A 17,367-nucleotide genomic window follows, 5' to 3' on the forward strand; every position below is an offset into this window, starting at 1 on the left:
CTCTTTGCCACAGACAACTTTATCCTGTGGTCCTATCTGCTGGAAATCCCCCAAATCTATCCCAAGACCTGATGGTTGAGTTCTAGGGTAGGAGAAACAACTGCTGCTTATCCTGGGATGTTTTCTAGTTCCGTTACTATGAACAGAACAGCATGAAGCCTAGCAAACACCCTGCTTATTGTTCAAGTTAGAAACCTAGAATTCAACATGACTCTTTTTTTGAGTTTTTATTTATTAAAAATTTCCACCTCCTCCCATTTTTCTCCCCCTCCCTCTCCAGTCCTACAAGCAGTCAGGGTTCCCTGCCCTGTGGGAAGTCCAAGGTCCTCCCCCCTCCGTCCAGGTCTAGGAAGGTGAGCATCCAAAGCGACTAGACTCCCGTTCATGCAGTCAACATGACTCTTGCTTCCTGTCCCTGAACCGATAAAATACCAAGTCCTTTAGATCAACTGTCCATAAAGCTATGCCACAGGTCTTCTCATACAGTGGCTTGTCAGATGTGCCAATGGCTTTAATCCTAATTTTTCAGTAGGCAGACATAGGTGGATTTCTAAGAGTTTAAGGCCAACCTAGTCTACATAGTTCCAAGCCAACCAGAGTTACTCAGCTTTAGCTGTACTTGGTACCACACACCTATAATCTCATTGGTCAAAGGGTTGAGGCAGGAGGACTGTGAGGTCAAAGTGAGAGTGGATCTAAAAATAAACACTGCATTTTGGGTTCAAGTACAAAATGAAGTTGACGAGGGGCCCTCACTGCTCCAGTTCTATCCTGTCATCGCAGAGGCTGATGGCCTTCTGTATTTTCCTCATTTCTCATTTTTCACACCCTCCATCCCAACCTGAAGCAAAAACGTAAAGAAACTGCCAAAGTTAAAGGGTGAGTAGGAACTCTCTGGCGCGGCTCCTAGCGGACGTGAATGTGGGACAAGGAAAAACTTGGGAACAGGAGCCCTGCCGTGCAGCGGAGTCGGGAAGCGCGGTAGAGGACAGCCTGGCAGTCCTGTTCTCACGGATCCTGTATCCTTAGAAAGCTCAGGGCTGGAGAGATGGCTCAATGGTTCTAGAGGACCCAGGTTCAGTTCCCAGCACCCACATAGCAGCTCACAACTCTAACTCTAGTTCTATGGGATCTGACACACAAACATAAGTGCAGACAGAAACACTAATACACAGAAAAGTAAATATTTTTATAAAAAGTTTAAGAGAGCTTGCTGGGTGTGATGGTTCATACCTTTAATTCCAGTGCTTGGAAAACAGATCTTTGTGAGTTCAGGACAGCCACATTAAAGGCCTGTGCTACTACCGCCCGGCTCATTTTATTTTTAATTATGTGTATGCATGTTTGTGTCTGTGACCGCAAAGGCCGGTAGAAGGTGTCGGATCGCTTGTAATTTCGGCACTTGAGAAGTGAAGGAGGAAACCGAGTTCAAGGCAGCTAACTGCAAGAAACCTTATTACGAACCAAAAAAAAAAGGAACTATTTTAGTGTGAAACGAAGAGATGCAGTGAGTACTAAGTTACTCTTTGCCGAGCTCTTGGGCGTTAAGTTACAATCAGACCACACCTAGCCATGTAGGCTTGCTTACCCACGCCGGGGCGGAGCGCGGGTGGGAGACGACCTCGCGGGACAGGAACTGACGTCAATTCTGCGCACATCTTCTTCCGCTCCGCCCGAGTGGCGCTTGGCGCGGGCTGGGGTTGACGAGGTCCGGAACCTCTCGGCAGGTCTCTCCAGTCTTGGGACCATGGCCACCGACTCCTGGGCGCTGGCGGTGGACGAGCAGGAAGCCGCTGTCAAGTCGGTCAGTGGCCTGGCGGGGTTAGGGGTCTCGGGAGGCCGCCGTCTCCAGTTCGGAGACCTCCGTGTCGGGTCGGCCCGCGCGCCGCTGGAGTTTGCAGCGGGCTGATTTGCTCCTAGAGCGCAGAAAACCTGCTGCGAGTTTCATTTTTTATTTATTTTTTTGGTTTTTCGAGACAGGGTTACTCTGTGGCTTTGGAGCCTGTCCTGGAACTAGCTCTTGTAGACCAGCTGGTCTCTAACTCACAGAGATCCGCCTGCCTCTGCCTCCCGAGTGCTGGGATTAAAGGCGTGCGCCACCACCGCCCGGCTCTGCTGCGAGTTTCTTATCCGAGTGGACTAGAAAGTTTTTCCCGTGGTGACTCTGTCCTCACTATGTGTGCGAGGCCCCAAACTGGCTTTCTCTTGACCTTTCATAACAAATGCCATCATTTTCATTGCTAAGGGACAGTTTTTGAGCTCATCTTTTTACCTAACAGTTCTTACATTCATGCTTAATGTGGTTGGCAGTTTGTAGCTCTCCAGAACAACGGTTTTTTTGTTTTGCTTTGCTTTAATGCATCACATAACTACAAATACAAACTGTTTAGTTAATATTTTAGTGACATTTAGTTTCACTTTTTAAGGCTTTTTTATGGTGGTGGTGGTAGTGCGTTCGAGACAGGGTTTCACTTAGTGTGGGTTGGCTTCTTATTGTGTAGCTGAGGCTAGCCTTCAGAATTCTGGGTATCTTTCTACTCCCTCTTAAGCGCTAGAGTTACAGATTTGATGCCTTTGTTCTTTTTTTAAATTTATTTATTATGTATACAATATTCTGTCTGTGTGTATGTATGTCTGCAGGCCAGAGAGGGCACCTCATTACAGATGGTTGTGAGCCACCATGTGGTTGCTGGGAATTGAACTCGGGACCTTTAGTAAGAGCAGGCAATGCTCTTAACCACTGAGCCATCTCTCCAGCCCCCTTTGTTCTATTTTTGAGACAGACCAGATGACCTGCAAATTACTGTTTAGTTCAGGGTGGCCTCAACTACTTTCTTTTAATATCTACGTATGTCTGTTTTATGTGTATCTGTGCACCATCTTTTGTGAGTTCGTATGTTAGAAGAGGGTGTTGGATTCCGGGGATATGACGTGAGCCTTTCTGTGGGTGCTGGGAGCCAAACCCTTGACTTCTGCAAACTCTCTTAACCACTGAACCATCACTGTAGCTCCTGTATTTATTTTTTAAACAATTAATTGTATTTTGTGTATGTATGTTTGTTTTAAGCATGCATGTGTGTGGGGGGTGGATTTCAGTTCATCAGTTACCCACTGAGCTTTCTTATCAGTCCCAGACTGAAACTTCAAATCTGATGTTTGGTATGAAATTGTCCCTAAAAGATAGTGACTGGGAATTGTTTTCAATTTAATTATGTGTGTTTGACATCACACTGATGTCCAGTATGGCCTCAAACCCCTGGACTTCAGTAATCCTCCTGTCTTATCTGGAATTGCAGGAGGGTCCCACTGTACCCACATTTCTGGATTTTTTTTTAATGTACTAACCAAAGCTGAGGACTTAGTTTTGTAAGAAACACTTGCCTAGCTTGGACTTTACCCCTGCACTGCTGGGGGTAAAAGCTAAGTATGTCCCTAATCTCATTATGATGTATACCACCTAAACAGCCTGGATATTTGACCTAACCATTCTGCTTATCAGAAGCCCCTTGAGATATACTTCACCACCACCACCCCAACACACATACACTTTTCACCTCCTAGACACACATTTAGCAAAGTATTGCAAATCTGAGAGCATTATAGTGGTTCCAGGAAGGATAACAGTTCAAGCTAAGTGTATTGGCTCACACTTTTGATCTCAGCAGTTGGGAGGCTGAAGCAGGTGGATCTCTGAGTCTGAGGACAGGCTTGTCTACAGAAGTGTATGCCAGCACAACCAAAGTTTGTAGAGAGACCCTGTCTTACAAAACCAACAACTCAGCCTGGTGGTGGTGGTGGTGCACACCTTTAGTATCAACACTGGGGAGGCAGAGGCAGGTGGATCTCTGTGAGTTCGAGGCCAGCCTGGTCTACAAGAGCTAGTTCCAGGACAGGCATCAAAGCTACACAGAGAAACCCTGTGGGGTTTGTTTGATGGGGGCATTGACTTTGCTGGGTTTTTTTGTTTGTTTGTTTGTTTGTTTGTTTTGTTTTGTATTTTTATTTTTATTTATTTATTTTTCTTATTTTTTTTTTCGAGAAAGGGTTTCTCTGTGGCTTTGGAGCCTGTCCTGGAACTAGCTCTTGTAGATCAGGCTGGTCTCGAACTCACAGAGATTCGCCTGCCTCTGCCTCCCGAGTGCTGGGATTAAAGGCGTGCGCCACCACCGCCCGGCTGTTTTGTTTTTTTAAAGCAAGTCTCATGTTGCACGAGCTGGCTTCTAACTCATGATCTTCAACTCCGGTTCTTGCTGTCTCCATTCCCCAAGTGCTATAGATAAAGGCCTGTTTCACTGGACCCAGTTCATTGTAATACATCTTAAAGTAACGTACCATGCAGGTTAAAAGGATAGAGGACTATAATTTATTTGCTGTTAATAGGGTTAAAGAGGCTGGGGCATGGTTTAGTGGAAGCCTGCCTGCCATTAAGGACACGTTCTGTGTCCTGCTAGCATCGCCCAAACTCAGACAAACAAAAACTTGGATATGTTTTAGAAAGAGTGTAAGTCAGAAGAAAAGCAAATGCTCAAAGGCTTTCTCCCCCTTTCTCCTTATTCCTTTATGTTTAATCCATGCCTACCTCCTCTTTTTATGCTGCTGAGGAAACATGAGATGCTTTTGCCCAGGCTTTTAGCACTTCCGTATTGAGTGGAACAAACTAGTTCCCCAGCAAGCTCTGCAGTAGTTTCTGCTAACCTCTCACCAGGCAGCCTCACTGCCCCCCCTTGGTTGGTTCTCTTGCTTACTGTTTCCTTTTATTCTTACTCAGATGAGCAGTTTGCAGATCAAAGAAGAAAAAATCCAAGCAGACACAAATGGTGAGTCACTGGTAACCACAGACGAGGTACAGAGTTGCACCTGCATCACTGGTGACTGCAGACGAGGTACAGAGACACAATGGGCCTGTGCTAGAGTCGCTCGGCAGATGTCAGCCTAGGATGGAGCCCAAATGAGGAATTAGCGTGTATTTCTGAAGAGGGAACGTTTTCCAGATTTTCCCAGCTTCTGATGCTTTAAAAACAAAAGTCACAACCAGGTGGTAGTGGTACACACCTTTAATCCCAGCACTTGGGAGGCAGAGGCAGGTGGAGGTATGGGTGTGATGCCAGCCTGGTCTTCAGAGTGAGTTCCAGGACAGCCAGGACTAACACAGAAACCCTGTCTACAGAACAACACACACACATGACACTGTTGGATTGTGTTCCTGTTTACCTGATATTAAAATCTTTGAAACCTGACTAGGTTCAGGCTAGGCATGGTGGCTTCCCCCTGTGATTCCTGTGGTCAGGAGGATTGTTGAAGTTTTTTAGACCACCTCCCCTACTCCACCCCAGGACTATATAGCAAAACTCTGTCTCAGAAACAAACAAAACTCAGAAAGTATGAAAAGGTACAAGGCCTCCTTTCCACGCTGCTCCAGAGTTTATTGTGCCTGCCTGTGTTCATTTGCCAGGGCACTTCTAACAAAGCACCCGAAGGTGGGTAGTTTAAGCCATAATAGCTGCCAAGTGTGGTGGTGTAAGCCTTTCGTCCCAGAAGAGGCAGAGGCAGGAGGATTTCCGACCTAGAGGCCAGCCAGAGCTATAAAATGAGACCCTTTCTCAAGAAACAACAACCCACAGTAGTTTATTGTCTCAAAGCCCAGGAGATTAGAATTCTAAGATCAAGGTGTCAGCAAAGTTTGTTGCTTTTGAGGACTTGTAGAAAGACCTTATTCCAGGCTTTTGCTGGCAGATTTTGGTGTTCCTTGGGTTTTAATGATTTTACCCAGATCTCACATGGTGCTCTGCTAAATAGCATTCCTTTGTTTATTGATTAATTGATTGACCGGATGCTTAGAAATGCTGAGGGCCACACTCAGAGTCTTAAACATTTGAGGTAAGTGCTTTGTCACTCCTCGGCCCTGGGTTCCCCTTTTGATATGGGTTCAGTAATATTGGAGTTGGACACATTTAACCCCATTTTCTGAGGTACTGGGGATCAGGACAGGATAAATGAATTTTAGGAATACTCAGTTAAATCTGTAACACAGAAGTAACTACTGTTAGTGGCGTTTTACTTTAGTTTCATTTGGCTTAATTGTTTAAGTCTATTCTTTATTTATTTATTTTTGATAGCAGGGTCTTGCTGTGTAACTGAGCCTGGACTTGAATTCATAGCATTCCTCCTGCCTCCACATCTCAAGTGCCAGGATTACAAATTTGTGTTACTATACCTGGCATTGAATTTTTAATATTCCAAAGTTGCCTTATATAAGGCGAATAAAGGTAGAGATTCATATTTTCATTGTTTCTGTCCTCCGGTTCCTTTCTCCCCATCACTTCCCTCTGAGAGGTGACAAGATAATGCACAATATACCTGATTTTTCCCATGCAACAGTATAACTTACGTGCTCTCCATATTGACCTGCACAACATTGCATTATGTTGATACATTGTTAATCAGTCATCTAGGGTTTGTCTCAGTTTGATATTATTAGAAACAGTATGTCTCAGAATATCCATGAGCTTAAATACTTTATATTGTGCAGTGCATTTCTACAATAATTTACCCTGAATAGATTTGCTAGGTCAAGAGTATAAGCATTTGAAAAAAAAATTGTGAGCCGGGCAGTGGTGGCACACGCCTTTAATTCCAGCACTCGGGAGGCAGAGGCAGGCGGATCTCTGTGAGTTCGAGGCCAGCCTGGTCTACAGAGCTAGTTCCAGGACTGGAACCAAAAGCTACGGAGAAACCCTGTCTCGAAAAACCAAAAACAATTGTGGTGTGCTGGAGAGTTGCCTCAGTGGTTCAGAGTTCTCGCTGCGGAAACCCAGCTCTGTTCTCAGCACACATCAGGTGGCTCACAACGTCCTCTACGGACACTTGGGCACTCGTGTGCTCAGACATTATATAATTATGACAAAAAAGTCTGTAAGAAATTTCATTATGCTATGTGTGTGGGTGATGACGTGCCATGGTGTACAGTTGGAGGTCTGAGGACAACTTAAAGCCGTTGGTTGTGTCTGCCTGGTATGACCTGGAGATTGAACTCAGGTCATGAGGGTTGGCAGCCAATACTTTTACCCAGTTACTCAGTTTTAACCTTTTATTATTATTATTACCTTGGCTTTTCAAGATAGGATTTCTCTGTGTAACTGACCTGGCTGTCCAGAAACTCGCTCTGTAGACCAGACTGGTCTTGAACTCTGAGAGGTCTGCCTGCCTCTGCCTCTCAAGTGCCGGGATTAAAGGGTTGTGCCACCATCACCTGTCTTACAAATATTTTCAAAGTGGTGGTGAGGATATATCTTAGTTGGTAGGCTGCTGGACAGCATGCAGGAACCTGGATCCAATTCTTAGTACCATATGAACCAGGCATGTTGATGCTTCTTTGTAATCTAAACCCTTGGAAGTAGAATCAGGAGAATCAGAAGTGCAGTATCATTCCCTGCCACATAGCAAACTCCAGGCCAGCCTGGGCTGCATGAGACCCTGTCTCACAAACAAAACATAAAGTACCCTCTGTAAGATTGTTTTATTTTTAGTGTTTTTTGGAACAGGGTCTCCGTGTATAATCTTGACTGATGTAGAATTTATAGATAGTCCAGGCTAACCTCAAATTCATGAGTGAGCTTGCTTCTACTTCCCTAGTCCTAGACATTCACCATACGAGCCTCTTTGTGAGTGTTCTACAATTTTATATTTCTGTCGACAGCCTGAAAGTGTCTGTTAACCCTACAGTCTAATCACAAAATGTTTGGTCAGATTGAGTTTTTCTAGGCTTATAGGTTAAAAAAAAAATGGCGAATAGATTTTGCTATGTAAGGTGTAGCGAGCTGCGTGGAGTCACACCTGATGGAGATGTATAATCAACTCCTGAGATGGCTAAGGCCTGACTTATGCTATGATCACGCAATGATCATCAGCTGCTTGCATATGTGTGGGCCTATGGGCAGTGCCCACCTGGCAATCCGGGGTTGGTAGCCCATGCCTACTTAAGGGCTGGGAGAGGTTTGCCAGAGAGAGACAGAGACAGAGAGAGAGAGAGAGAGAGAGAGAGAGAGAGAGAGAAATATAAAGTCCTGGAATGGACTGCAGTGAGAAGAGCTCCGGTGTGCCGCGCGTCATCCTTCTGGACGAGGGTGGACGTAACAGTAAGGCTTTGCTGTTTTTTAGGATAATTAAGTCAGAAATAACATATTTCTGTGATTCTAAGTTTAAATTTAAGTTTTTTCTTTTGTTCTGAATATGCTTCATAAACATAAAATCCATTAAATATAAAAAAGCCAGTTCTTTAATTTGTTCACTTTATTGTTAATGTTTATGTTGTCCTAACCTGTAGGTGGGTTTAGTGTTTGCCTTTCTGATGACAGCTGTTTTCTTGTGCAGGTGTTATCAAAACCAGCACCTCTGCGGAGAAGACTGAGGAGGAAGAGAAAGGTAACCGTTCTTTGACGTTCTCCTGCGAGAGCCTTGCTGTGCCCAGGACTTGGCCACGTGGAGCTGGAGCCACTTGAGTTGTGAGGACAGGAAGTGAGGGAAAATGAAGAGTGCACAGTTGGTTTCTTGCTCTTTGCTCTTTGGGTCCCACCACCCAGCTCCCAAATGATCACACGGAGGCGTATTCCTTCTTATGAATGCCGGGTCTTAGCTTGGCTCATTTCTAGCCAGCTTTTCTTAACTCAGCCCATCTACCTTTTGCCCTGGGCTTTTACCTTTCCTTATTTCTGTATATCTTTTCTTTCCCTCTTATTCTGTGTGTGTCTGAGTGGCTGCCCCTGGCACCCTCATCTCCTCTTTTTCCTCACTCCTTCCTCTTCTCTTTTTCTCCTTCTGTTTATTTTCTCTGCCTGGCAACCCTATCTGTTGCTCTCCTGCCTAACTGTTGATCATTCAGCTCTTTATTAGACCATTTAGGTGTTTTAGGCAGGCAAAGTAACACAGCTTCACAGAGTTAAACAAATGTAACAAAGGAATGCAACACATCTTTGCATTATTAAACTGCGCCACAACATAAACAACTGTAACACATCTTCAAATAATATCGCAAAACAAGAGTGTGTTGTCCTTGAAGCCAAAAAAAAAAATGTCCTCAACAGTGGTGTGTCAAATCTGGGAAGGTGGTGGCTCATCCAATAAAGTGCCCCACCCCCCCCCATAAAATTGTGACCTGAGTTTTTACCCCCACTTTGTACCACACAGTAACTAGGAGTAGCATGCATCTGTGAGCCTAGTTCTGGTGGTGGAGGGGTGGTCTGACAACAGGGGGATCCTGAGCTTTCTGCCGAGCCAGTCTAAAATAACTCTAGGCTCATTGAGAGACCCCATCTCAAAAAATAAGGGGACAGCTGCCAGGTAGTGGTAGTGTATGCCTTTAATCTCAGATTTGGGAGGCAGAGGCAGTCGAATCTCTGTGAGTTCGAGGCCAGCTGGGTCTACAGAGCTAGTTTCAGGACAGCTAGGGTTGTTACACAGAGAAACCCTGTCTTGGAGAACAAAAGAAAAAAAAATAAGGGGCCTGAGCAGTTGAGGAAGATTCATGATCTCAGTCTCTGACCTCCAAACTCATGTACACAAGTATCCATGCACACTTTTGTACTCATACAGACACATTACACACCAAGTGTGTTTGACATGCACCTCAAGGCCGAACACATGTCTTGTGTGTGCTGGGCCCTGAGTTTCATCCCTAGTTCTGGAAAACAGAAACAAAAGGTGTCACTATAGCCGGCAGGGTGATTGAGGAGCATCATGTGCTTGCAGTCTCAGCTATCTGGGAGACTACAGCAAATGAGGTTTAGAACAAAAAATAGCTTGTTCATTGCAAGGACAGGAATCCCAGAACTCAGGACCCTGTGTCAGGAGGGAGCTGTGAGCTCATGTGAGACAACATTAAATACATTAAAACTGGAAGGGAGTGGGGCTGGGCTTACCTCCACTGTGAGTGCTTGTCAAGGCCTGATGTGGAGATGGGGAGACAGTGTTTTCTCAAGGGTGGCCTCGCCTCGTGTGGGTGAAGAATGTCTGCTTTCCTCCCGACAGAGGACAGAGCTGCTCAGTCTTTGCTCAACAAGCTGATCAGAAGCAATCTTGTGGATAACACCAACCAAGTAGAAGTCCTGCAGAGGGACCCAAGCTCGCCTCTCTACTCAGTGAAGTCTTTCGAAGAGCTTCGTCTGTGAGTATTCATTGCTTTGGACAGCTGTTAACTTATCTAGTCCCAATGAAAAAGCATCTCTGAACTGGGCATGGTGGCCCTTTAATCCCAGCACTCACTAGGCAGAGGCGAGTGGATCCCTGTTAGTTCAGTATAGTCAGAACTACTTAGAGAAATCCTGTCTCAAAAACAGCAGCAACAATTAAAAGCTGGTGGTGGTGGCACACGGCTTTGGGAGGCAGAGGCAGGCCTGGTCTTCAGAGTAAGTTCTAAGACAGCCAGTGCTACATTCTTCTGGACTTTAACTTTGGTTTTAAAAAATTTTTTGTTTTTTTTTTTTTAAATCATATTTACATCTTTGAGTAGGTAATAATCTACATGATTTGCTGGATGGTGGTAGCACATACCTTTAATCTCAGTAGGTGGTTCTCAAGGCTGGCCTGGTCTACAGAATAAATTCCAGGACAGCCAAGGCTACAGAGAAAAACCCTGTCTCAAAAAAATAAATAAAAATCCACAAACAAATAGTCTATATGTTTCAAAAATTAGTGCGGGAGGTCGAGGTTGTGGTAGAATGAGTACTTGCTTAACAAATATGAGGTCCTGTTTTTGATCTCTAGCATGTCACAAAGCAGGATTAGGTGACACACCTGTAATCCCAGCACTTGGGAGATTGTGAAAGCAGGAGGATAATAAAAACTCAGGGTCATTCTGGACTAGAGCAAGTTTGAGGCCAGCCTGGGACAGAGGAAACTGTGTGAATAAGTTTACAGTGATGGTCTTCTCACTTTTTTTTTTTTTTTTTTTTGCTACCGTTTTTCTTCCAGTATAGCTTTTTCTTTTTCTTTGGATACTAAATCTCAGAGTGGCCTGGTGGTGATGTAGGCCCATGATCTAGCTGCTTTGAAGTACGAGATCAGAAGTTCAGGATCTGCCTGGGTTACAGCGTGCATGGGCTCTCACTATGTACCTTGCAAGCCTTTGCTCCCCCGAGCCTCGTGGGTAACTAGGGCTGTAGGTGTGCACCACAGCACGTGATTTCTTAGACTGAAATGCTGCAGATTTAGTCAGCATAGCAGAAAGTCTTTTTGTTTTGTTTTAAATACTCTTAGAACTTTGAATAAAATATTGACTGACAGGCGATTTCTGGATGTCAGGAACATGTCTTATTAGGTAAGAACTTCGGATGACCCCAGGGTTTACAAACGTTAGTCTTCTTTTTAGAAAGTGTCTGAGGAGCCCGGATTCCTAGAGTGCAGCAAAGCCTTGATGGGCCAGGCTTTGAGGGAAGGAACCACTTAATGACAAAGCGTACTCACTAGCTCTCAGAAGGGGTTTTCTGTAGTTCATTGTTTGGCAGGAGACAAAGCATTGTCTGTAGTCAAGACCACTGCACTGACTGCTTGAGAATGCCAAATGGATGGAGCGCTTTTGTCAAGTACTATGTGTGTGAGAGAGAAACCCGGAGGACATCCACTGAGCTCGACATCCCAGGGATCCTCCTGTCTGCACCCCCACTAGCACTGAGATTACAGGCTTGTACCACTACCCCTTGGCTTTTGACGTGGTAACTAGACATTTAAACCCAGGCCCTCATGCTTGTGTGGCAGGCACTTTGCCAACGGAGCTATCTTATCACAATCATTTTTCATTATTAAGAAACAACTGTTTGTTGATAAGAGTTTCATATAGCACATGCTGGCTTCAAACTCCCTTTCACTGAGGATAACCTGACCTACCTACCCCTACCTGCCATGTGCTAGGCTTACGGGAGTGTGCCACCAGGCCTGGTTCATTCGATTCTGGGACTGTTGGTAGAGTAAGCTCTCCACCAATTGAGCTACATCCTCAGCCCTTAAAGTCTGACTTTTACGGTTTTTCTGGAAATTAGACTTTCAAGTGTTCCTTTGTTAAAGGTTTCATTTATTCACCAATCTTCTGTTTTTGAGATGGGGTTTCTCTGTGTCATTATGTCTGTTACAGAACTCACTCTGTAGACCAGACTGACCTCAACCTCAGAGATCCACCTGCCTATGTCTCCTGAGTGCTGGGATTAAAATCATGGACCAGACCAGCCTGGTCTACAAGAGCTAGTTCCAGGACAGGCTCCAAAGCCATAGAGAAACCCTGTCTCGAAAAACCAAAAAAAAAATAAATAAATAAAATAAAAATAAAAAAAAATAAAATCATGAACCATAAACATCCTGAAAAAAAGAAAAAAATTATTTTAGTTATTTTATTTTTTGCCTGCATGAATGTGTGTACACCATTTGTGTGCTGTTGGGGGTGGGGTCAGAAGGCAGTAGACCGCCTGGGACTGTAGTAGAAGGCGTGAGTCACCATGGGAATGAATGCTGCAGCAGAACTCAGGGCCACAGGAAGAGCAGCCAGTGCTATTAATCACTGAGCCACCTCTCCAGGCCCTCACCCCACCCCCACCCCCACCCCTTTTTTTTTAAGGTCTCACTACCTAGCCTGAGGTAGCTAAGGACTAGGTAGTGTAGTTTAGTCCTAGGATCCAGTGATCCTTCTGTCTCAGCCTCCTAAGTGCTAGGATTACAGGTGTAACCAGTTGAGCGAGTTCTTCTGAGCTCAGCGTTTTCAATTCCTTTCATTTAAAAAACTTGCCCTCTCAATTCAGCTGTTTTTGGAATAATTGCATTATGTAGCCACATGGCTAGCCTGGAACTTACAGAGATCTTCCTGCCTTGGCCAGCCAAGTGCTGCAATTTCAGATCTGAGCTAGTGCTTGGAGCTTGAATTGTCCTCTCATTGAAAGGTAACTGGATGGAACCCAGATTGCATAGAGTTCTTGGGTTATTTTATTGTTTGGATTTTCTCATTCTTTGTGGGGCTTGCGTTCGTATACTTGTGATGGGAATGCATGTGCAGACACTTGGAGGCCCGAGATTGATGTTGGGGAGTCTTCTCTTACCATTTCCCACCTTGTTTTTGGACAGGGCCTCTCTCTCACTGAACTCATAGCTCACCTATTGACTAGACTGGCTGGCCAGCAAGCTGGGAATCCGGCATCCCCACACGCCTTTCAAACACTAGGTCCACCTAGTGTTTGTCACCGTGCCCAACTTGGATTATTTTATACTTAAAGATTTGAAATGCAAAAAAACTAATGAAGCAGTGGAGCCTCTTGGGTTGGTGAATCACGATTAGACGATTAGGTAGTAACTTTTTTTTTTTTTTTTTTTGTGGTTTTTCGAGACAAGGGTTTCTCTGTGGTTTTGGAGCCTGTCCTGGAACTAGCTCTGTAGACCAGGCTGGTCTCGAACTCACAGAGATCCGCCTGCCTCTGCCTCCCAAGTGCTGGGATTAAAGGCGTGCGCCACCACCGCCCGGCTACTTTTTTTTTTTTTTTTTTTTAACAAGCAAGTTAGAGGCTGTCTTTGTTACCAAATAGAAAATACTAAAAGGTTTTGTGTCTGAGAACCTACATATGCCAGAAGAGTTTGCCTTTTAGAGGTGGAGAAGACTTGGAGAATTTCTTAATTTGGTTTGGCTTTTTTATTTTATTTTGTTTTTTTGAGATAGGGTTTCTCTGTGTAACAGTCCTGGCTGTCTTGTAGACCAGGTTGGCCTTGAACTCAGAGATCTGCCTACCTCTGCCTCTAGTGTTGGTATTAAAGGATTGTGCTACCACTGCCTGGCTTTTTTTCTTCTTTAGCATTTTTATTTAAAATATAAAATCCTCAAATTTATGTGTGTGGGTGTTTTGCCCACATATGTTTTTATGCCTGGTTCCCTTAGATGCCAGGTGAGGGTGGTCAGATCCATAGAACTGGAGTTGTGAGCTGCCACGTGGGCGCCGAGAATCTAACCAAGCTCCTTTGGAAGAGCAGCCAGTGCTCTTATCTGCTGAACCATCTCTCCTGCCCCTTTGTCTTTTATTGTATTCATTGTGTGTGTGCATGTGCAGAGGTTACAGGGTAACTTGTGGGGGTCAGTTCCCTCTTTCTACCATGTGGGTCCATCTGACAGATCAAACTCAACCAGGCTTGGTAGCAGGTGCCTTCACTCACTGAGCTATCTTGCTAGTCCTCCCCTACTCCCCCTTTTAAAATGTAAAGCCTCACTCAGTAGCTTAGACTGACCTGGAACTCTTGTGTAGCCCAGGATAGTCTGCAACTTGAAGCAATTATTTTTCCTGAGCTTTCTAAATGTTGGGATTATTGGTATGAGACACCATGCCCAGCTATTAGCTTTTCTGTGAAAAGCTGAACATCTGTGCTGTGATCCAGGCTCTCAAGACAGAGGTGGAGGTAAATAATCAGGAATTCAAGGCTACCCTCAGCAACATAGATCAAGGCCAGCCTGGATTATGTGAACTCTTTCCTTTAAAAAACAGAAGCAAATGGGCTGGAGAGATGGCTCAGTGGTTAAGAGCACCGGCTGCTCTTCCAGAGGTTCTGAGTTCAATTCCCAGCAACCACATGGTGGCTCACAACCATCTGTAATGAGATCTGTCACCCTCTGGCGTGTGGACATACATGGAGGTAGAATGTTGTACACATAAAAAATAAATAAATCTTTAAAAAAAAAAAAAACCAGAAGCAAAAAGCTTCCTGGGCTGGCGAGATGGCTCAGTGGATAAAAGACATTGCTGTGCAAGCTGATAACTGTCATCTAATCTACGGAATCCATGGTAGAAGGAGAGGACCAACTTCTAAAAGTTGTCCTGTAACTTCCCATGTGCATGGGCCACAGCAGGTGAGACCCACACTCACAGGTGTGTCATGCACGGAGGCACGGTAATGATAAATACATAAAAATTAAAGATAAGTAAAGGGTGTTGTGTGGGTTTTGTTAGATGTTTTGTGAATGTAGGGGTAGTAGAGAACTTATTGTAAACACAGCATAAATGTAATATTAATTGCTATTTGCTATGTAGTTGATTAAGAGCTTGTTGCCAGGACTAGGAATGTAGCTCAGTTGGTAGAGTGCTTGAAACCCTGGGTGTAATCGCCAGCCCTGCAGAAACCAAAAGTAGTGGTGTGGGCCTATCATCTCAGCACTCTGGAGGCGGGGACAGAAAGCAAACAACAAATTAAGAAGTTGGTGCTTTTCTAGTCTTGTTTTTTAGACTACTGCACAGTAGCCCAGGCTAGCCTTGAATTCCCAGCAGTCCTCTTGTCTTAGTCTATCAAGTGTCGTGATAATAAGCATGATGTAGCATGTCTCTTAATCTAGGCTTAGATTTGACTAGATTTAATCACATCTGTCTAAATAACCACACTTACCTGGTTACCATAGAAACTGACTTAATCACTTTTTTTTTTGGTTGCCCTGTTAGTCCAGCTGGGCACACAAAATTGGGGCTCAATTTTGGCATCTGAACCAAAAAATAAGACTTTTAGGATAGCAGTGTACTTGACTTGGTAGAGTGCTTAGCATGCACAAAGCCCTGGTACTGTGTAACTGTGGTGAAGCACTCAGGAGATGAGTCAAGATGGGCTATAGTGAGTGCCAGGACAGCCAGGGCTACACAGAGAGACCTTGTCTCCAAGAAATAAAAATAGTTTTTTAGGGCTGGAGAGATGGCTCAGTGGTTCAGAGCATTGCCTGCTCTTCCAAAGGCCCTGAGTTCAATTCCCTGCAACCACATGGTGGCTCACAACCATCTGTAATGAGGTCTGGTGCCCTCTTCTGGCCTGCAGACATACACACAGACAGAATATTAAAATAAATTAAAAAAAAAAAATTCCAGTCACATACAACCAAACACCTGGGTTTAAAAAAAAATAGTTTTTTAAAAATAAGGCAAACCAGGCATGGCGGCACATGCCTTTAATCCCAGCACTTTGGAAGCAGAGGCAGGCGGATCTCTGAGTTTGAAGCCAGCCTGGTGCGCAAAATGAGTTCAGGGCAGCCAGGGTTATACAGAGAAATCCTGTCTCAAAAAAACAAAAATCAACCACAAAAAAGGGTAGAATGATTAGAATAATTAATGGTAGCCTTAACACACAAATACATGTATACATAAAGAATAAATAAATGTAAATTTTAGAATAATAGTTTGATTGAGATAGGAAGCAACATGTCTTGTTAGATCTAGGGTAAGATGTCTAAAAACATTTCCTTGTCTCCTAGGAAACCGCAGCTCCTCCAAGGAGTCTATGCCATGGGCTTCAATCGACCATCCAAGATCCAGGAGAATGCGCTGCCCATGATGCTTGCTGAACCGTGAGTACAGACCCAGCTGTACCTCTTCATAGGGGATTTTGAGTTCAAGACCAGACTAGACTGCAGTGAGATCTTGTCTCAGAATTAAGTAAATGAATAAATAAATCCAGAAATAATATTTGAAAATTACTTCAGAGTTTGGAATGTACCTCATGGTAGAGCAATTACTTGGCATTTATTTATTTATTTATTCATCCATTCATTTTTGTTTTATTGAGATCGAGTCTCACTATTTAGTATTGGCCTACCTGGAGCTGGCTGTGTAGAGCAGACTGACCTAAAGCTCATAGAGATCCGCCTACCTCATCTTGCCGAGTGCTGGGGTTAAAGGTGTGTGCTAACATTCCTGACCTTGCTTGGCATTCTTGATAACTCGGTTTAGTCTCTCCTTCTTCAAAAACAAAAACAAATTTGGTTCAAAACTATTTTGAGGGGCTGGAGAGATATTTTAGCAGTTAGAGTACCTGCTTCTTTTCCAGAGGATTTAGGTTCAGTTCCCAGCAACCACATTGTGATTCCCAACCATGTATATAACTCTAGTCTGAGAGGTCTATAAGTGGTGCACAGAAACACGTGTAAGTGAAACCCATTCACATAAAATAATTACCAAAAATACTACATTGAAATTTTTGAGCTCTGCAACAAAAAGTATACAGAAAGATACCAGTAACATCTCTCTAGCTTTAGAATATAACATTACTCCAGTTATATGTGGAACAGCCCATAAACCCTCCTCTCCCACCCCTTTGCCTACGTCCTCTGAAGCAAAATGCCACCCTGAGATTGGTTGTTATCTTCTTAGGTGTCTTTGTGCTTTCATTGCTCTGAAGGGTAGCTCGCATATTTTTTTAAGGTTTATAATTGGTTTTTATTGATTCCTTCTCCCCTTTCCAGATTGTTTTTATTAGTAAGGCAGCAAATGACCTAGTTTAATGTCTCAAGCATTTTGAGCTGAGGACTGTGGCTCACATAGTCTGGGGTTTCAAAATGAGAGCATGGACACTGGTCCCCTCCCACCTTTCACAGCACCCCCC

At 44.1% G+C, this 17,367-nt stretch overlaps 1 protein-coding gene across 1 annotated transcript in view; it reads left to right on the plus strand.

Moving 5' to 3' along the window:
- Positions 1-1,672: 1,672 nt before the first annotated feature.
- Positions 1,673-17,367, plus strand: part of LOC101991142 (ATP-dependent RNA helicase DDX19A) — a 23,569-nt gene continuing 7,874 nt past the window's right edge. The window contains exons 1-5 of the mRNA XM_005345665.2: positions 1,673-1,804; positions 4,769-4,817; positions 8,371-8,421; positions 10,024-10,159; positions 16,241-16,333. Of these exons, the coding sequence (XP_005345722.1) occupies positions 1,748-1,804; positions 4,769-4,817; positions 8,371-8,421; positions 10,024-10,159; positions 16,241-16,333 (386 nt within the window). The 5' untranslated portion in view covers positions 1,673-1,747. The remainder of the gene's footprint in view (positions 1,805-4,768; positions 4,818-8,370; positions 8,422-10,023; positions 10,160-16,240; positions 16,334-17,367) is intronic.

The sequence above is a fragment of the Microtus ochrogaster genome, chromosome 4 (genome assembly GCF_000317375.1).
Source record: "Microtus ochrogaster isolate Prairie Vole_2 chromosome 4, MicOch1.0, whole genome shotgun sequence".
NCBI lineage: Eukaryota > Metazoa > Chordata > Mammalia > Rodentia > Cricetidae > Microtus > Microtus ochrogaster.